This window comes from Strigops habroptila, chromosome 1 (assembly GCF_004027225.2).
Source record: "Strigops habroptila isolate Jane chromosome 1, bStrHab1.2.pri, whole genome shotgun sequence".
NCBI lineage: Eukaryota > Metazoa > Chordata > Aves > Psittaciformes > Psittacidae > Strigops > Strigops habroptila.
The window spans coordinates 153,929,386-153,951,056 of record NC_044277.2 but is presented as its reverse complement, the minus strand read 5'-3'; the positions used below and the strand labels follow the sequence as shown (position 1 = coordinate 153,951,056).

At 37.3% G+C, this 21,671-nt stretch overlaps 1 protein-coding gene across 1 annotated transcript; it reads right to left on the bottom strand.

Moving 5' to 3' along the window:
• Positions 1-5,336: 5,336 nt before the first annotated feature.
• Positions 5,337-20,933, bottom strand: NME8 (NME/NM23 family member 8). Its single transcript, XM_030498612.1, has 15 exons — positions 20,901-20,933; positions 20,744-20,801; positions 19,707-19,813; positions 19,244-19,315; positions 18,101-18,217; positions 17,416-17,482; positions 15,471-15,550; positions 13,742-13,834; positions 11,294-11,442; positions 10,140-10,318; positions 9,327-9,471; positions 8,304-8,411; positions 7,318-7,469; positions 6,170-6,314; positions 5,337-5,559 (listed from the first exon to the last, which is right to left on the bottom strand). The coding sequence occupies exons 1-15, from the start codon at positions 20,931-20,933 to the stop codon at positions 5,337-5,339; spliced, it is 1,728 nt and encodes a 575-aa protein (XP_030354472.1).
• Positions 20,934-21,671: the final 738 nt, after the last annotated feature.

Sequence of the window (21,671 nt, the reverse complement as noted above, 5' to 3'; positions counted from 1 at the left end):
TCCTTGTGCATCCATGGCCAGATGTAGTCATTGCTGCATCGATGCACCGCACCACCAGTGTCATGGAAGCTCTGTTTAGCAGAGTGGACAAATGGTTTGCTGATGGTTGGAAGTAATTACTGCACCTATTTACAGCTGAGAAATTAACAGGCCCCAACTCGAAGTGTCAATTGTTTTTTCTTGGTGTTGCAGCTGCCTTCCTACCGAAGGGCTTGGCATTTCTTGCATATACAATAAAAACTGCCTGCAACACCCAACATAGGCTTCTAGTGTGTTCCTTACTACCTCCCACACACATGTGCCTGGTTTAGTAAGAAACACCATTGATTATTTTCACTGAATGTTCTAACCTCAGTTCCAAGTGAATGAAACCTGAAAAAATATTTACTCAGAGTGTGAATAATTGGCACCGTTTTAGCTCGCTGTAAATGCAAATCACAACTCTTTTATGAACCACATTTAAATAAAACCCCATAACTTCCCCTCCAACAAGACCCGAATGACCCGGTCACTTCAATTCAGTGTTGCAACTTTTGTCCAGTCATTGCATATAACTGAGGAATACTTCCTGTACAAATAAAAAGATTTTCCAGTCCAAAATACTCAAACAGCTCTTAAATTATTTTATCCAGCATTGGAACCTAAATGCCAAATGAATGAAACCTGAAAAAATACTTACTCCAGTTATGCACAACCGACACATGCTTTTTGGTTGCGCTTAGTAGTCGAATGTAAATGCACATCTGAAAATGTTTCCTCAACCAGATTTTTCTGGTAAACCACATCAGCCCCAAATAATTTTAGAAACAAATATAAATCCACCAACATTGGTCAACAAACATTCAGAATTTTGTTTCCATTCATAGTAAAAAAACCGATAATGGGCAGGTTATTAATTTCTATAGAGGTACATTACTTCTAATTAGACCTAGTCAAAGCTCTGTGTATAAACTACGTTCAATTTCAGTTGCTGACACTGTATTTCCTGTAATATCTCTGAAATTAAACACCAGCCTTTTTGGAAGGTAATGCAGGATTTTGAACTTGCATGTCTGATATGCTTCAGGGGCTTCCAGATAATTAGATTATATTAGTATCAGACTGGCTCCTGCCATTGCTGATAAAAGGCTTGTGGATAAGACAGTATGGCAAAAAGCATAAAGGAAAACATCTGGAATGGAGGACACACTCCTTTTCTTTAGATAAGATTACTAAAATCAAAACCAAAAGTACCATAAATATGCCAGACAGTCTATGTTATAGATGGCAGGTTAATGGATGCGTCAGAGTTATCAAGAGATGCCCCAAACACACCAACACCCTGAGTATTTTGATTCCTTCTGGTTACAATATGATGAAAACTTTAGTTTGTAGACACTCAGAGCACATCAGTATGTATCCTCTGAGGAAGGTAATCAGGAAGTTAATCATTTGCTCACAAAGAACTGTGAATAAAATGAATAGAAACCTGTGGGGTCTGACTTGCCAGTGTAGCTCGTTCACCAGCCAGAGCAAAGGAAAACCAGGGCAGCGGCACACAACCGCAACCTAACTGGTTATCATTCTAAACTGAAACAGATCTCTGATATAGTCTTAGTGTCAGATTATGATTTCATTAAATTTCCTAAACAAGGAAATATGTGGCCTGTTGTACAAATAAACATGCCCTGTGGTTCCATTTCTCTCCTGCTGGGACAAAAATCAGAATAATAATTATGTTATCTTTTGTTAGTGTTGGAAGAATTTTCATCACATCTCTGCACCACCTAATTCTGTGCTGGACCACAAGGTATTTTCTAAATAAACGGTTGTGAAGGGCACATTCTTTTTTAATCTGGCATTTGGATAAGCGATAAAAGGACAGAATCAGACGTTCTCTAAGATTTGTAGGTAGAGGAGTTGTGTAAATTTAATTGCAAGAAGATTTGAATCTGTGAGGCTCAATGGAACACATTCCTCCTGCCTATAAATGCGAATGCTTGCTGATCCCATCAAAAGTGCTCAAACTCACAAAAATTACGCCCCTGTCTATGTCACCGTAATATAAAATATAAAGAAGAGTGGATAGCAGTCAAAATTCCGTGCACAATACCTAAGTGTTGAGTTAAACTTCTAAAGGGACAAAGTAGTCTCTTAATATATTGACAGTATTTAAATGACCATGCTTTTGAATGCTTGCTATTTGGATAATTCTACAAAAGTCTGTATCTCAAAGATATACAACCTTTGTGAACATGAAACTCTTCATCATCTGACTGAAGCAGTTATTTTTATTGTTTTGAAATGCATCTCTTAAATTCCTTCTTTCCAAAACTGTTAAAAGACATTAAGGTCAAGAACATATTTAGTAGAAGAAAATAAGTATTGATAAATCAAATGTTCTCAATTTCAGTTTGGGTTTGGATACTTATGCAACATGAAGAAAAACTGTCATAGCTCTATGCATAATATTTCAATCTAATCTACTGTATCATTTTAACCAAGCACAAAACAGGGATCATAACTGATACACATGAATATATGAACCCAAATAAATGGAATCCTTCAACGTCTAGTAATAGTTAAATCAAACTGTAGTTAAACCAAAAATAGTTAAACCAAGAAATGCTTTATTGAGTAAGAATAATGTCATGGAGGATGAAGAATGATGGTTAATTAAGCAATAACTCAATATATAAAATTATATCACACTTAAACAGGCATAGCTGTTTAGGATATAGGATATAGGATTAACTGTGTCCTATAACTAACTGGTATTTCTAAAACCAGTGCAATAAACGACCCACAGTATTCAAAACCTGTGTATGACACCTAGCAAGCTGTTTGATTGCGAACTTCATGAACTCTTAATAAGACCTAAACACATTTTGCTGTTTTCAGCATTTCTGCTCCTGTCAAAAAATAACTCCATATAACCTTTTGTCCTGGGTTCAGCTGTGGCAGTCATTTTTCTCCTTCTTAGCTGATGCAGTGCTGTGTTTTTGACTTTCAGCCTGAGAACAGTGCTGATAACACACTAATGGTTTAGCTGTTGCTCAGTAGTGCTTACCCTGATCAAGGACTTTTCAGTCTCATGCTCTGCCAGTAAGGAGGGGCACAAGAAGCCAGGAGGAAGCAGTGACAGGACACCTGACCCAAACTAGCCCAAGGGGTATTCCATCCCACAGCATGTCATGCCCAGTATAGAAACTGGGGGGAGTCACCCAGAAGGCCCAGATCGCTACTCATGTTGGGCTGGGTATCAGTCAGCAGGTGGTGAGCAATTGTATTGTGCATCACTTGTGTTTATTGTTTTCTTTTCCTTTTTCCCTTCCTCTTTTAGTTTTATATTCTCTCCCCTTGTTATTTCCCTTATCATTATTATTATTGGTGGTAGCAGTAGTAGTTTTGTATTATACCTTAGTTACTGGTCTGTTCTTATCTCAATCCATGGGATTTGCATTCTTTCCATTCTCCTCCCCATCTGTCAGGGAGTGGGGAGGAAGAAGAGGAGGAGTGAGTGAGCGGTTGTGTGGTTCTGAGTTACCGGCTGGGCTTAAACCACGACAGTTCTTTTTGGCACCCAACATGGGGCACGAAGGATTGAGATAACAACACATCTGACCAGAGCGTGTCTAATCGTGGCTTAAACCATGACACCTTTGAACGTTGTATTTGCCCCAGTGGTAGAGAAGCCATTAACACTAGCAAAGATCTTGGGAAATGAACTGATGTATCTGAAATCACTCTATTCAGGCCTTTTCTAAAACTTTCTTCTTGGTTTACAGTACAATGTGCCAGCACCCAAAAGACCCAGAGTGCTGAAATAATGCCAGGAAGAACAGTTCTAATGGGTTTTTGAAGTAAAAAAACAAGCCAAAGAACATACAGGAATTCTGAAGTATGCTTCTAAGAACTCACCTCACAGAAGTGACACATAAATTCTGCGCTAATCACAACTTCCTACAGGCTAGCTAGCCTAAAGTTGAGTTTATGGCAGAAAAGCAGCTGTAGGTGAAAATGGGCCACCAGGAGAATGCTCAGTCCAACTTCTGCTGGAGGAATGTCTATAATAACAAATGCCCCATCACAACAGAAATATTTGTCAGGAAGCTCTTTAAAACCACTAGTTGCATTAAATACAATAGGGACAATAAAGAAAGTGTGAGAAAGGGTTTGTTCTGTATCGACATTGCACTTAGAATCAGTGCTGTAAGTAAATTGCTTTAATTGAATGCCATTCTTTAGTATCTCGACCTTCAACAGACTCAAACAGCAAAAGTGAGAATTATCAGCTACAGAAGAATATTTGTGTTCTTTATGAAGGCCAGCCAAGTTAGACCGAGGCAGGATACAAATTCACTAGTTTGGCAAGGAGATATATGTCAAAAATAGCTGTTAAGTAAGAGCTGACTTTATATTTTACTTCATCTGGTATATTTGAATTGCATAAATGGAAAGGACCTTCTACTTTATTATCCTACATGTGACAGTAATTGTTAGAAGATGTTTAGGGAAAGGATAAGCAAACATCACAAGTGTTTTTCAGCGCCCTAAGGGAACCAATAGTCTTAATAGCCCTGAGCAGTCTCTCCTGGGATGCACACCCGTACCATTGGCCAAAGGGCCCAGGAGCCCCATTTAAGCTCGCACTTCGGCTTAATCACTGCCTGAGCTGTGTTGCAGGAATATCTGTCTCTGGCTCTCTTGCCTGTTGCTCCTGACTGGACCTTTGAATGGGTCCTGGACTTGGTTCATCACTTGTTTTATCTGGGATTGCTGATGGATGTGGCTATCCAGCTCTGCTCAGATGCTGCGGGTCTGCTCCCCACAGCCTGTGCTGTGGTCATGCTTGGCTCCTGGCTGCTCCTCCCTTGTGGAGCACTCCCACACTTGCTGCTGCTCCCTGCCAATGTTGTAGCAGTGCCTTGACTACCTTTCACCATTTCTCCTTTGTAGGCTGCCTGAACTGGAGGACTCAATCCACATCACAGTGGACATGTCATTGTGTTTTAATGATCTTCTTTGACCTTGTTTTTTTAAGGTAGTGATATACAAAACACCTTAGGGCACTCCTGGAACTATAGGAAAGGCATAAATCAGTTAAAGTGATAAAAGAAAAACTATTTACTAACCATATATAAAGAAATCATTATGAACATCAAACTTCTAGCAGGTATTACTTGTTATATTGATGTGCTTTGCAATATGTAACACTGATAATAAAAATTTGGCTGATAAAAGAATGGATGGACCATGAAGGAAAACATAAAACATAGACTTAAATATAGGTGGTTGGGCAGACAAATGCATTTAATGACCTGAATATCAATTTTCAGAGATTGCATCTTAATCACTCAATCTAGATCGAGCTCTCCAAATACACACTCAATGCTTTTCTGTGCATGTTCCTTAGTTGATGATCCATGAACAGCATTAGACAAAATATCTTGTGCAAAATGAGCTCGAATTGATCCAGGGGAAGTCTCTTTTGCCACTTCTGGATCGACTGGACCCATTAGATGCCTCCACTCTTCCACAGCATTTTCCTTTGTTAAGACCATTATCACCGATGGGCCCCTGTAAAATCGATATAAGGGAACTTTTACACTATTCTGAGATGCAGGCTTAGCTTTGACTTCAGAAGTACCATGAAGGGTTGTGATAAGCATTATTCTATCTGAATTTTGTTAAACTGTTTAAAGTTTGTTTCTGAGTGTTTTAAGACAATACCTTGTATTTGAAAGAAAAAATATTATGATGATCAGCTATTTGGATTTGTACTTTTTGTCCTAAAAGGCTCTTACCCAATAATTTCTGAAATGAGACTATGCATACTGTTTTATCAACAGCTATATTAACAATATGATAAGGAATATATTTGTCCTACATGAGAAGAACTAGGATCCCATCAGCAATCAGTTCCTTTTTCTTGAGAAAGAAAAAACCTCAACAACATAACAACCAAAAAACCCCAAACTAATAGTCACTGTCCATAGGTTTTAAAAGAATTTTAAATCTTCCTTCTAAAAGAAGAGCTTTCCATGCCAGGAGCCACTAAATTTGACAGAAAGAGTGTCAGAGTGTCAAGTCCTTAGCCCACTTTGGGTGTACCATGTTCTGTTAGCATTGTAAATTTGAAGTTTGGTGTGTACTTACATACCTCAGGATTGTATAACAAGACACTTACTCAGTCATACAGGACAATAAGTCTTCAAAAAAGGGTTTTCCTTCATGATCCTTATAAAATTGTGCAGCCATTTCACGAGTTAAAGATTCTTCTTTAATCTTTGAGATTCTAAATCCAGCATCTTTCACTTTTTGCAAGATGTCATCTAGGACAATAACAAGCAAACTCAGCCTTGATTGAAATGGTTTAGATGCAAAAAATCATTTTAAAGTTCAGATGCTAAAAAACACCCAAACTAAAACTTTCAGAAAATACTAGATGCTTTTTAAAAAACCCCAAAATCACGAATATCTGTTAAAATTCTACTTACAATATCAACTAATCGTGGACAATATAACAAACACTTCAACAGAATGTACAGTTAGTACAATTAGTGCATTGTCATTGCACTAATGCAGGTGGCAAACCTAGACTATTATAAACCATACCAGTAGCATTCACTATTGTTTCTCACATGGGACAGAACATGGACTGTAGTTGTAATGCTTTATCGCACACCAGCTGGCCTGCTAAAATCCATGTGGGTTGTTACAAGAGGGGAAGAAAGACTCACAAAAGCCAATAATAAATTAGCGTTAGAAAGACTACTGAAATTTGTTATGATAGACAAGAAGAATGCCAGGAAGAGCCTTTGGATATAGAGTTTACAAAAAGTGGCAGCAAAATCTTTAAGGTGTTCTTTTTGCTTTGACCTTTCCTCCTCCTTCCCTCTGTCTAATGGCAAGTTAAAACAGGGATGGGAATGCATATAATAGAGCAATGACCGCTTCTGAACAATAGAGGTTCCTGTCTGAAATAAGTAACATGAATTTGGAAAGCCTCTCTCCTTTGACTTAGAAGGATGCTGGGCAGCTAGTTTGCACATGTGTCTGGCTTTTTTAAACAGTTTAACTTAGCTAAGAACTCTCTCACTTCAATTCACCACCACTCTCATGAAGAAAGGACTATAGGGAGCTTAAGCAAAGGGAATGTCATGTTTGAGGCCTCACTATGAATTATGCAAGCCCTGTAAAAGCATTTCTCTGCACAGAAAAAATATTCCAGAGAATAAAAAGAATGCATCTGACATGAATCACTGCAGTGGACATTGCTAATATTTTGTAGAAATTCCATCAGTAGACGTAGCCCATACTTTCTAGATCACTTACCTTTATGCTTTGCAGCAGCAGCAGGTTTGATTAATGCCAAAGTGTGCTCCTGTGGGAAGAAGAACTCCAGTTCCTTCTGAGCATCATCAGGTGTGGAACTACCATGCAGCTGACCAATCGGTACGTTGCTGACTGCATACTGTGCACGTAAACTAAGAGGTAATAAAAGAGTAAAGTTACTTAAAGGAATAACCATTTTGAGCTTTAACTATTTGACTAGCCTTAACCCAGTGAATAGAAATGAATGTTGATCTGGTGACATAAGTGCTTGATGATGTCTCTGTAGGACCAGGCAATCTTCATTACTTACAAAAAGAACAAGCTTTTAAATTGACCACCTGAAATATCAACACCATCCCTCCCAACTCTCATCTTGTTATATTTCCAAGGTAATACCAGCTCTTTCCTAATGAAACAGCCCTTTGGCCAACAACAGGTAAGATGATACAATAGCAGTTTCTTAGGGAAATTTACCAATAGCAGTTGAAATTAGGATGTCCATTTATAAAATGTGTAGGAGAAACTTAGTCAAAAGTAAAAAATCTACTGATGCTAAGTTTTCATTAAGATGAGAAAATAATGGTGCTATTTCAAGGAAAAAAAAGTAATAATAAAAGATAGTACCAATATTTTTTCTCTGATTCATAGAATCATAGAATAATTAGGGTTGGAAAAGACCTTAAGATCATCTAGTTCCAACTCCCCTGCCATGGGCAGGGAAGCCTCACTATAGATTCAACAGATCTCCTTTCACTACAATACCCTTTTCATGATGTTTAGCAGCCATTATTGTTCAGAAAATGCTATAGTTTCTATGCACAATACAACAGTTCTTCCAAGAAAAGTTTCACATACTGCAGAAATACATATTAGTTTCCAGATGATGGCACTATAGTTACACCAGCTGGAATGTGATATTGATCGAGATGAGGAACGTGAAAGTAAATTGGACACCGTGAATGATGGTTTACTATTGTAAGTATTACCTGTTTGGATTTTCCTTCATAGCCTCTTCAACAGTCTTTGGGCCTAATAAATCTCTCCAGTGTGCTACAGCATTTTCTCGTGTTAGAGCAAGTACCAGAGTTGGACCACTGTGAAATGGGAAAATTTGCATTAAAAAATAGAACTAAACTCTCCGTAACTTGTGAAAGTAATTTGATTACATATAGCTAGGAAGACAAACCCTGGTATGGGAGGATTTTAAACCCAATCTCTGTTTAAACAGCTACAGCCTGATAAAATCTTACAGGGCTTAAACATAAATCTAAATTTCAAAATGACTGAATGTTACTACAACAGCAAGAATGTTCTAGAATTGGGCTATGCCTTTATTATTAGCCACTAAAATGCTGAGCAGCTCCTAAGTTTTTGTCCCAGCCATACCCCAACTTCCTATGAAGGCAATATCCGAACATGATGTATTTTTCTTCCCCAGTCCACCACACAGCCTGGATGAAGATTTCAGAGCTTTCCTACAGGCAAGCTAAATGCAGCCTTGCAGGGCAGAGCTCAGCTGATTTCATCCAAATCAGTGGAATTGGCTGCTGCCTTTTGCTTCATACATACAGATATATGGAGTAGCTCATAATTTTTTAGAACCTCATTTATTTAGAACCATAGAATGGTTTGGATTTGAAGGGACCTTAAGGATCATCTAATTCCAACCCCCCTGCCACAGGCAGGGATGAGTGTGCAAGTAACCTTAGTAAAATATATATAGAAGTTTGTATAAATATATATCTAGCCTTAGTAAAATATACATATAAATTAAACTTTGGCCAAAGCTTTCAACAATTAAACTGATTTCTACAAATATCTCCCCTCAAACATATATATCCACTATACTTGGGAATTATCATTATCTGCAGTTGTCTGATCCTGTTTTGCATTTTACTAAACTCTCAGATATATTGGTATCTTATGTATTATGTATTGAGTCTAATTATTCATTGTGAAAATGCCAGTCTTATTTATAGATCCACATTCTCATTTTTCATTCAAAGTACCTGGTCATTTGCTCTAGAAGGACCGGGAAGTAGTCTTGATCTACATGCTCTTTGTAAAATTCATGTATTTGTTCTTCAGTTAGGGTTATTTCTTTCTGCATTGCTATTTTGAAGCCGTCATCCTTTATTCTTTGCAGGATTGACTCTGTTTAGTATATTGAAATGATGCAAAATTGCCATCCGTTCATTAATTTGCACATTCTCTGTGTATAGGTTATTTCAAGTACAGAGATTCTCAAGTTAGAAATAAAAATGCTATCTAGGATCTAGGAAGAAATGCAAATATATGCCTCAGAAGAAAAGTAAACTTGGTTGGATGGAGTTTTGTGCTAACGGAGTAGGTTTTCTGATTTAATATTGTCTGTATAGACCTGCCCTTGTGCAGCACTGCCTTATGCAGCACAGAACACCCTGGTTCAGATCTTTTTCATCTTGCCATTGATCTACTTTGGACCTGGCATTCAGGAATAGTATCAGCTACTTTGTTATGGTGCAAATTATGATCCCCTGTACTATACTTTGCAAATGCTAGCTTCTCTGAGGGGTCTTCTAGAAACATTCCATCCACACATACAATCTAAAGACGTCCTTGAAAAATCAACCCAGGGAACAAAACAGCATTGACGTGTACATTCTTGATATAGCAAAAACATGAACCATGTCACTTTGTTCCTGATAAAGATCACTGTCAACTTAATGCTGAGGAGACAATATAACCTAAGAACATTTCATTAATAGAGTTAGGATTTTTCAAACTCAAAATGTGAGGGCTTTTATATACCCTAGATAGAGAATGTAGCTGTTAACTCTTACCTCGTCTTTCCTTTAAGAGACATGGTCTAATTAAGGCCAAAGTTTTTTCCATTTTTTGCTCTGTCTTGTCGGTATCAAAATTTGGGAAAAAGAAGGCAAGTTGTCTGCTGGCGCTTTCTATGCTGTCTTCCATATCACATACATTTAATACATTTCCAGTTTCCACAGTTTCTTCCCCACTAATGACATGCAAAGTAATACAGTATTTAAGTCACTGCATACATTGTGTTAACAGTTGACTTCGTGAAGATGTACTTTCTTAAAGTTTAGTGAAACTGAAGAATAGAATGACAAACTAAGTTTTCATTAAAATCAGATTCATGACTGAGGTAATTTTCCAAGAAGAGAATTATGAATCTTCTCAAAATTGCCTCTGCTATGAGAGAGAAATCTCAGCCATGCAGGTTTTCTGATTCCTGTCTAGATTATTCAAAATAGTCTCTCTGTTTCACTAGACAGAATTACAACTGACAAGTGTACAGTGATAGTGAATGATCAGTAAAAGGGTTGTTCTTAATTAATATGCAAAATGATCATAAAAATGATAGCACTACAGATTTGTCATTAGCAGAGATACTTACTGTTACTTGCCTGTATTTCTAAGTTTTATTTAGCTATGTAAATACAGTCACTCTTTGCCACCCACAGAAAATGCAGTATTCCCCAGCTGTGGGAGTCTGTGCAGAAGGGGATACAGCAGGCACCAACAAAAAATATCAGTTATTGTGACAAGTTCTTTTTCTGAACATAGCATTTAAGTCCGTGTTGCTTTAAGTAAATCTCTTGTCTAAATATAAAACTTGATTTGCTATTTGAATTTTGTGTGCACTCTATTGTCTGATGCCATATATACTGCTATAATCCTCTTTAAATTTCTCAACACATTCTTGTCATAGGAGAAAAACGGACATTTGAAGATACCACACTTGTGAACAGCTAATCCTTACAATATTTTTATGCATCTTGAAGGTGAGGGAACACAACCCAAAACCTCCCCCCTTGTTTGCCAGCTTTTACAGAGTGGTCCCAAGGAACACAGCATGCTTCAGGTGTCCTCTACTCTCCCTTGAGCATCTGTAAGAATGTGTCTTGGTTTATGGTGTGCTCTGGATACTGTAACTGAATCATATCTACACATTTCCACTGGTAGTTACCTGTCTGGCTTCTCAGCCTCATCAGCGCTCTTACTCGACTCATCTAGTTCTTTCCAGTTAGGAATAGCATCAGTTGTTTTTTTTTTAGTGACTATCAAAATGTGGCATGGTCCACTCAGCATGAATTGAAGAAAATCTTCAAAATCAGGCTAAAAAACATAATTTTTTCTCTATGAATTGCAGAAACTTTAAGTTTATCATCAGAAATGAACAACCATCCTTTCAAAAGTAACTCCTAAGTCCTGTTCTAAAATGGCACTAACATGCATTACTCAAACCGCTGTTAAATTGAGAAGCTTTTTGATCAGTCATTTGAGCCAACATTATAAGACACCTAAAGCAAACTTAATTGAGATAAAGGAAGTCATAGAACTACATTAAGCAAGTAGCACATGTTCTATCAAGTTAATATGCAGATGACAATAATGAAGAAAGTTATTTAGAAACTCAATGTGATCCAATGCTCTGCTTGCAGTAGCTCATGCAGTGTGCCATAACAAACTGCAATACAGTGTTAAGTTTTGAAACTAAAACCCATGTAGCTGGCTGCAAATAGAGAACATTGAGATATTTGCAGAGACATTTGTAGGCTTTTCCTTCATTCTCTTTGCTATTTTCTTTTTATTCCTTCAGTTTCAACCTTCAATCCTATAAATGTACATTTTCATCAGAAAATGATTTTTGTAGCTGTTGTGAGTTTTTAATCTTTTTTCCTTGTATGTCACCTTATTCTTCAATATTTAAAACTTCCTCAAATATCTTCTCTCCTTTTAAATATTTGAATAGATCTTTTCTTTACTAGTCAGCCTTATCTGATTGTGTATGATACATTTTTCCTGTAATAATATGAGGATTAAATACTCACATGTATGCTTCCAATTTATTGCTTTTCTCCTTCAATTGTCTTTGTATCTATGCACACACTCAACCCATTTCACAAGATGAACAAACTCATAAGAGGTACAACGCATACAAGTACAAAACCATTTAGTAAAATGCATAAAGGGAATATCTATACTTTTGTGGCTTCAAAAGCACACTTGATTATATTAGAAGAAATATATGTGACTGTTAGATTTAGCTGTCCTGAATCACCCAGCTTTATCACTAAAAAGAAACAATTTCTGCTTCCAATTATATCTGAAGGTCTTTTGCCTTAAGTCTCCATTCTGCTATAATAGGCAGCCTCTGGACCTTCAGCAAGCTTGCAGGTTATCAAATCAGGGATGATTTTGCCCACTGAGCACAAAGGAATCTGTATTGTATAGAATCATAGAATCCTAGAATTGTTTGGGTTGGAAAGGACCTTAAGATAATCCAGTTCCAACCCCCTGCATGGACAAGGACGCCTCACACTAGACCATGTCACCCAAGGCTCTATGCAGCCTGGCCTTCAACACTGCTGGGGATGGAGCATTTATCACTTTTTTGGGCAACCTGTTCCTATTGTCACTTTAACATAATTATTTTTCAGCTTAAAATTACACTTAAAGAATGGCAAATAATTGGCTTCTCAATATGCCTAGGGACCTCTGGACTGCTTCTGGTAGTTCATAGCAGTTGTATTCTCCCTGTCCATTCTCCCTGTCCTAATGTTGGCTAGGATCTGCTGTGGTGTAGCAGTGCTGCCATACATTGAACACTGAATGCTTTTTCTCTGTCTTAGTTCCTCCCACATCTCCCTCTACACCTAACTAATGTCAAATTTGGCTGCTGTCCCCAAGAAGATGACATTTTTACCTCTATTTCAAAACTGTGTCTGTCTAAACTAGAATCCTAGCTTTATGAAAACAAAGTTCTTCACGATTCCTTACAAGCTCTCCCTGTTTCTTTCTAAACCATAGTGCAGGAATCTGGTGATTACTATCAGATTTCTTTTTTCCCTCCAGCTTCAGTAGGAAACATCTTGTCTCACTGTCCTGATATATGATAGGGCCAGAAAAATAAACTTCACTGGAGATGCTTTCTCTTTCTGCCTGTTCACTTGCTTATTCCCAGTACTACCCTGTGATAAAAACTGTGAAGAAGAAAAAATGTCAAATGTATTATTTTATGGCTGGAAGAGTATGTGTCAAATAGATACCCACTGTCATAAAGATGACACTGGATTTTGGGTTTGTGCTACATTTCATCACCTAACAGCCTATGTTTAGGGCCATGGCTAAGGGTCAGACATTCTGATAACAGAAAGAACTGGGAAGTCTTTTGGTATTTAATTGGAGTTCAGTTTAATTGAGTTGGAATGTTAGAATGCTATCAAGCCATATCTGTATGAGTCAGTAAGAGAGAAAAGAGAGAGAATATCTTCTTTTTTTCTATGTACTAAATCTACATTAATTCAGTTCTTCAACGTACTAAATCTTTGTAAGACAGAGATTTGCAAACACATATAGCTAAAATGATATGTTTTACCTGTTCGTTTTGTTTAGGTTTTTAGTTTGGTTTTACCTGTTTTGTTTTACGGGCATAGAACGCTCTGATTTGCTCTTCAGTTAGCATTTTCTCCTCTTCTGCTTCAATGCTAAATCCTGCGTTTGTTATCTGCAATTATTCAGTTATTACTCAGTGGCATTTGAGAATGAATATAAATAAAATCCTGTGTTATTGCAACACTAAAGATTGATTGATTTTGGAAGCTATCTTAAGTTTAAAATTCTCTGACATGCTCCAAATAATTGCTACCTTTGCCTAAACTGATTTTCCAGCTTTTTAAAGCACTTCACTAATTGCAGGATTACAATGCCCCCTAAGTTAATGGTTGTGAACCGTGTAGTGCAGTTCAATTTATGTATTCATTCAGTAGTTAATAATCCCTTTTATTTAACATTAAACAAACTCACTTTAACTGTTGTGATTAACATGCCACCACTTCTAAAAACGTTATTATAACCTATATAATAATCATAAGAGTCATATAAATGTGTACTTGTCAACAACTCTATTAGGCTAAAGTACCTGGCTTCAGAAAAAGGAGATAAACAAAAATATAATCTATTTCCTGATTATCTATTTTAAGCTACATTACTGCACTAAATTCAAGTATGCGTAAGAGATGCACACCTACGTGTCCCACATGAAAATTCATAGTCCACTTGTATGAGGTTTACCATACACTGATATTTAAACAACAAAGGCGCTACCCAACTCCAATACTGATCACATGCCAATATTAATCTGCTTATCAGCATGCGGCTCTTTAAAAGCCCTTATGATGCTGCTGAGTGGGGAAAAATTGTAAGCAAGTACACAACTCATAAGGCAGGGCGAAGGCAGAGCCAACTAGTGGCTGCTCAGCTCCAGCTAAATTGCTTTCAAGCACTGCCTGCTTTTTGTTTTGCCTTTTACTGAGCTTCATTCCTTTCTGGCCAAGGTAGAGTAATTGCAGAAACAACCTATACAACACTCTGACCATCTTTCCTGCAAAAGTCACTGGCCCTGTTGTAGCACTTTTTAAAATTGGTATAATTTTGTCTTGATATAAAGTCTTAGGGACAATTTTTGGTAACAGAAAAGTGAGAAATTCCTGTAACTGAAATGAGCATTACTATAGCATCGTATCGTGGAAGGCAAAATATTTTTTCTTTCACTGCGTGATGGCTTAAACAAACACCGAACCCTTGGATGCACCCTTGCATATTGCTGGAATCACATTCTTCACTGCAGGAGCAAATACTGCAGTAGTGACAAATATTAGTGTACACTTACTAGCGCCCATGAACTAGCCTCACCATCTACATGCGTATATATATTGTCATATGTGTCTGCACACCATCTCTTTTCCATAAAAAACTGGTTAGCTGTCTTACGTGTGCCCACAGGTCTTTAAAACACTTTGTGAAGAATTAACTTCATCACCACAATATCTAGTTCTCATTTCTGTTGCAACATGAGGGAAAAAACCACTTTTCTGTGTGTAGATTTCATGTGTTGATGATTAGCACAATACAAATCAATGACATACCTTATCTACTGACATAAAATATTAAAGCAATAGTATCAGTCTGAACACCACATTATTTCAGGTCAAAATTATCATGCTTACATCATCCTTATCAGAGAAGCATTAACAGATCTTGTTCTAAAGCCTAGGCATAAATTAGGATCCACTTCATCTTACATCTTGCTACTATGCCTCTTAACTAAGTAGCATGAATGAATCTTTTCAAATTATCTTTACCTGGTGTTTAATTTCTTCTACGCGTCCCTCTGACACATCATCAGGTTTTATAATACCAACAGAATATTTGACTGCTTCTTCTGGAAAAGGGAAAGAATCATGTGTCAATGAATACATTTATCAAAATAAATACAGAACTACATTTACCATTACTTGCAAGTGGATTTCTTTAAATAGTTTTCCATTTTAATATTGAGATGGCCAACCAGTGGTTCCAAAAAATAAGTGACTCCAGCACTTAAAGCAAGTCTTGGAGAGCAGGACTGTCTTTAGCCATCCCTGGAATCCACATTCCTGACAAAGCACGGGCATTTTGGGTAATATGGTGGAGAAATGGTTCACATGTGGCTAGGTGTGATGGGAAAACTCCAGTTCAAGATGGATACATTGTCTAGGGAGCTCTGTATGTGCAGGACTAGAAATGTGAAAGGAATGAGTATTACTAAGGAACATTCACTGAGTGAAAATCTGTATGAATATTGGAGATTTCCAGTAAAATATACATTTCTTGTCATAGTAGATGTTTGGGTTTTTTTAGCACTGTCGATGTCGAAGTAATTTGCAATCAATAACTGTTAAAGTAACACATGCTTGCTAACACCATCTAATGTTTAAAACAAGAGGTGCAGACATGGTGTTACAACATCCATAGCATACAGATCCCTGCCAAATGACAGAAATTGGTCAGAAAAAAATACAAACTATATTGCCTTTGCAGAATCAGAGGTTTACAGTTAGGCATTAGAACTTAATTCAATCAGATCCCAAACACTGTAGGAGAACTTAATGGTAGCTCTAACAGAAACACCAGACTACTACTCATTTCCAATACTAGAAAACACTCATAGGCACGCGCATGTGGTAAGTAGAACATTACCACAAAATATTAGTGTATTATGGCTTCTGAGGGATCCCTTACCCTGAAGCTGAACCCAAGCTGAAATGTCTGTTCCCTGATTTTGTCACACATTTAGGTGCTGTGGATTAGTGTGAAGTCTGAATATAATTGCTATGTGACTTGTAATACTGTACTACTAAGTCTCAGAAGGTTTATAAGAAAAAAATACAGGCTAAAGCTGAGGTCAGAAATATGTCACTTGAACCAAACGATAAAGGCATGAAGAGGAAGAAGAAGGGATACAGCTTAAACCATGACTGTGATCTAATGCCTTCTCACAGGAAAAAAAAAGGCAAGATCAAAAAGAAGATGATGGAGGAGTTTATTCCATCTCAGTGTTGATGAGTGGTATTCTGTGTATATGAAGTAGTAGGAATATTCAGTAGCCACAGATAACAATAAGAATAGAAAAGATGTAGGTCCTAGCTCATGAAAAGCCTGAGATATATTGTAGACATGAGACTCACAAACAAGATGGTGCTTATTTTCAATCTTTTCAGAATCTTATCCTACTCTCATGGATTCATGCTCTAATGTAAATCTGTCCTTTAGCTCGTTAATCTGGTGAAAGACCTAATTAAAAATAATCTGAGATACAAGGCGTGCCATTCCTTTGCAGATTAACTCTCCCAATCCTCCCAGGTTGCCCCCATCTTGGTATTCGTGTAGACCATCCAAGGGTTAGCAAACACCACCTCAACAAAAGTGCAGATAACACAGGAACTGTGTAGAAGTGACTTTGAGGGACTAGTTTTGCACAGGAATATTGCCTGGCACACAGCATTGCTGCTATGTCTGAAGTGCTGAAGGTTCAGAAAGCAAGGGTGAAAATACTGATGATGACAGTCCAATATTTTAATTCCTTACAGGAGAAAGCTTCCCGTCAGTTTGACATTCTCAACTACAACCTCAACCTCTCATATTACTAACTCAATCAAAAGAAGGCCTATTAGTGCTTGACATACCCAATTCTTACTCAAGTAACTAAAGAGATATTTATTCTTTTTCTTTCTGTTAACATTTCTAAAAGAAATCAAATAGATTTACTCTGAGGTATGGTCTCCTCAACAGGCTCTTCTGGTGGTTTCTCTTCTTTCAAAACAAGTTCTTCTACCTAAGGTAATTGCCAAGAGAGTAAAAGTACGCCATTGGTGTGAAGCTGAAGTCACCAAGCACAGCTGTTACATCTTTACAACAATTCTATCTTAATGTTAGAAAACATTTGCTACCCTGGAAAGTGAGAAATTCTAAGAAAGATCTTCAGGCAACCTGATTTTCCTTAACTGAGCTACAGGTTGTTAAAAGTTTCCTTTACTGTAAGTGGAGTTCTTTGACCTCCATTTTTACTTCAAAACAAGCAATGAGACATAACTGCTTTCTCTGTCTTTGTTTCATCTGATGTGCTGTTACCAAGTTAAATAAGAAAAATTGTCCTGAAAGAATAAAAGATGCCTAAAAACCTTTATGTGCCAATGCCATTTTATCCATCTCTTCATTTCTTACATTAATAGGCTAATCTGTAAATTTCTTAAGGTTTTATGAAGTGCTATTTAATGGAAATTTCTAAAAAAAACCCAAACCAAACCAAACCATCCTCACATCACTTTACTGTTATGTTAAGAAGTAATTAAAGAAGTAATTAAACATTACCAAACCCACTATCATAGGTATTAAGAGAAAACATGTAAGTGTAATAAAACTTCATTTATTTAAGTATCTGTTTTGTGAATACCGTGGTGCGGTCCTTCTGTCCAGATGCAATCGCCCTCTCTTCTAGCACTAGCTCCGTTATTTTCTTACTTAGAAGAGGAGCATTTACACCTTTCACTAGTGAAATAATTTTGCCATTCTGTAAAAGAGAAAGTAACATTCTCAGTGAGTTCTCATTACTTTGATTACACATTTACATGATTTTTGATACATGCTATATCTTGCTATTTTTTCCAGCAGCAGGACGACTTCCTATGCCCACTGAAATGAATGCTAAAGCTACTACTGCTTCTCTTAGTTCAGAATGAACCTTTCTTGCTTCTACTTCCTCCCTTCCTTCTCTACTTAATTTTTCATATTTATTTCTAGGCTCACCATTTACAATACAGTCAGATGCAAATGCAAAATATGGGATTTACTAGCTCTTAATTTCCATAACATGGAGTTTTCTATCTTTTTATTTGCATTATGTGTCAGTGCGTGCTCTACAGCATTCAGGAGCACCATAGTGAAGCTAACTACTGGTAATCAAAGATGCTGCTAACTTTGTTTGGCAGCATTCAGATTCAAATCTGGAAGTGTCCTGAGATTATCATTGTTCTCATATCCTATATTCAAATCCTAGCACCCTCAAGTCAAAAAACCATTGCCTCCTAAGGGAGCAGCATTCTACAGTGGAGTCCTAAAAGAACAGGCTTTTTATATCCTTTGGTGAGAGATAAGAAATGTATGATTGTTACAATTGCCCAGGTATGAAAAACGCAGTTTTAGTTGTTTATCTTAAATCTCTTAAAATGTCAGGAAAAGTAAACTCTCTTTTCCTGAGTGAAAGGGTGTATAAATAACCATTTCAGTGTAGCCACTTTATGTGAGACAACCCTGGAAAACTTACATAGATTTCTTCCTAAGTAACTACCAAAACTGTGACTACCCAGTATCTTCTGTGGCGATATGTGCAGCAGCCACAGCACAAATGTGCTCGAGAACCACAGATCAGGCATGAGAAGCAGCCTCAAGTAAACAACATCTGATGGTATACATACTGGGTTACATACTGTAAAATGTAAAGATATGCTTTCTACAGCTTCACATTTCTTTTTAATCTACTGAAAAATTCAGGCAAAATCAGGCAGCACATTAAAAGAAACCGATGTGAGGTACTTACAACACAAAAAAGAAACACAGGTTCACACTTATTCTTAAATGACTGCAGAGCCAGAATGTTGTCAGCCTCTGCCTGAAGTCAGATGAAAAAGATTATTTACTTACATGTGTATACATATGTGTATATATATAAGTGTATAAATATATAAGTATATGTATAAAAAAACCTGTATATGTTTATAAAGTCTGGCTTTTGAACATTTTTGCAATTTCATGAAAGAAAACAAAAATTGTGGGATATCAGCTCCGTTTCTATTATAGCTCCTTCCGGATGTATTACCATTTCCAATCTATCTCTAAACAAAGTCTTCTGAGGAGATCTGCAGAAGAAGAGGCAACCAGGCCAAAATTATGATGACTGGGTATAAGGACAGTAAAATGAAAGCTCTGTATATGCAGATAGGTAAAAAGATCTATTTAAAATAAAAGGTAAGTAGAGTTCCCCACAGAATTTCCATCCTTACCACCGCAAAATGCAACACATCGTCTTCACTAAACTCGTTCTTCAGTTTCCTGAATAAATTCAGTACAGCTTTGCAAGGACCACACCAGGCTTGATAAACATCTATTACTAAAATGGAATAGTTTGGAATTACAAAACAGCCATCTTGTGGAATTTGCCAAATGAAACGTGTTTGTGAGTGTGTTGGAACACTCACACACATGCAGGGAAAGTGTTCACATGCAGCTTTTAGCCCTCTTAGTGTACGCATCTCAAATACATCAATGTATTCAGTGGATACATCACGGTTTCCTCTTTTATTTCATTTACATTTGATGCCACCAACCTACTTCATAATACCGTTTGAGATGCTTAATCCAGACATACTGTCATACTCTCATACTCTCATACTCCTTTTCCTTTTAATTGTTGTTTTTCTTTTCCCGCTGTTGGTTCTCAGTCTTATTTATATCTTTATTCTACAGGATTTTTACTCCCCTGAGCCCATGCAGATAATTTTTTTTCCCCATTACTACTCTTGTGTAGATATGACCCCATTACAAATTTGTTCTCTCTACCTAAATACAATTCCTAGGAGACCCAGGCACATTGTTACTGGGCTGAGTGAACTGAAAACTGGGGATCATACACATCATAGAATATGCACTCTCAAGAATGCTGGCAGATTTACTGCTAAGTACAACTGTACAGTATGAATTTAGTCTGTACAAGCTTTTAGGGAAAAGCTTCCCTGGAAGTGCCCAACTCCCTACCACACAGAACACCATACTGGAAGTGTATTTTCTAATCATCAGCGTATAACAGCGGATAAAATAATGGATAATAGGACTTGTGACAAATATTTATTCATCATAGAAGACTGTGTATTGGTAAACACAATTCATACATTTACAAATATATTAATATAACCATTCTTTAAAAGATAATATGGTACTAGTCTAGATTTATGACCACTGTCTAGTAAAGATGATATGATATATAAGTATGAAAAACTGTATCTGTCTTCAGAGGAGATTAAACAGAAAATAGTGACAGTACCTACTACACCTTTTATCAGTAACATTTCATCCCACTGGCTTTCATTGGTTATTATCATCTGAAATAAAATGAATTGACATTTTAACATCCTTAAAAGAGAGAGAAGAAAAAAAAATCTATTAATCTCTAGAATTGTTCAAGTAAAAGGAATCTATACCTGGAGCTGGATTTCTTTCTTCTTGCCTGCCATTTCCCTGTGGTTATAGGAAATGTATCAAAATACGAAACACGTTTAACAGGCTTTTAAAAGAACTTGTTTTTATTGTTTTCAACACAGCACTGCCTTCTGGTTCCTTTAAAAATGAACTCAACTGAAGCCCTACAACAATGGCAGTTTATACCCCACCTCAGAATTCTATGAGGCAATATACAACTGATTCTCCAAGCCCACGTAGCACAGGATACAGAACAAAATTGAGTTTCTTAACCTATTGGGGTCTTCAAAAACTTTTTTGTCCTCAACAATTTCTCAAGTTTATAATTACTCTGTTCAGAAAGGCCCCAGGGCCCTCGGATGGGATGACAACTGCTGTAACGATGGACCATCTGCTCCCTACCTTTGAGTTCTGTGAAACTGGATGGAACATGAAATGGATGGAAAACACTGAGGTCCCCCACACTTCAGCTCACACACAGATGCATACCTGCATGCATCCACAAGGATGTGCAGAGACTCACATCCTTCCGCAGGCACCCAAACATGCACCTCCATTATACAGGGACAGGCTCACCACGAGCACGCTGGGTGTGCACGCATGCACACTCTTGTGCATAAGTCCCCTTTGTGCACGCACACACACACAGAAACATGGATAACAGTAAGGTCCCTTCCAATACCAATCAGTCTATGATCCTAAGTGAAGAGCTACACAGCCATACTCCAGCTCAGGCTCCCCGTAACCAGCACGCTCAAGTACTCATGCACCTG

Bases quoted from the DNA above. Each gene is read 5' to 3' on its own strand.
- NME8 (XM_030498612.1), bottom strand. From the start codon at position 20,933: ATGGCAGGCAAGAAGAAAGAAATCCAGCTCCAG. The intron at 20,802-20,900 runs GTATAGATTCCT...ATTTTATTTCAG, and splicing joins AGAAAGAAATCCAGCTCCAG to ATGATAATAACCAATGAAAG. The intron at 9,472-10,139 runs GTAAGAGTTAAC...TATACTAAACAG, and splicing joins TCTCTTAAAGGAAAGACGAG to AGTCAATCCTGCAAAGAATA.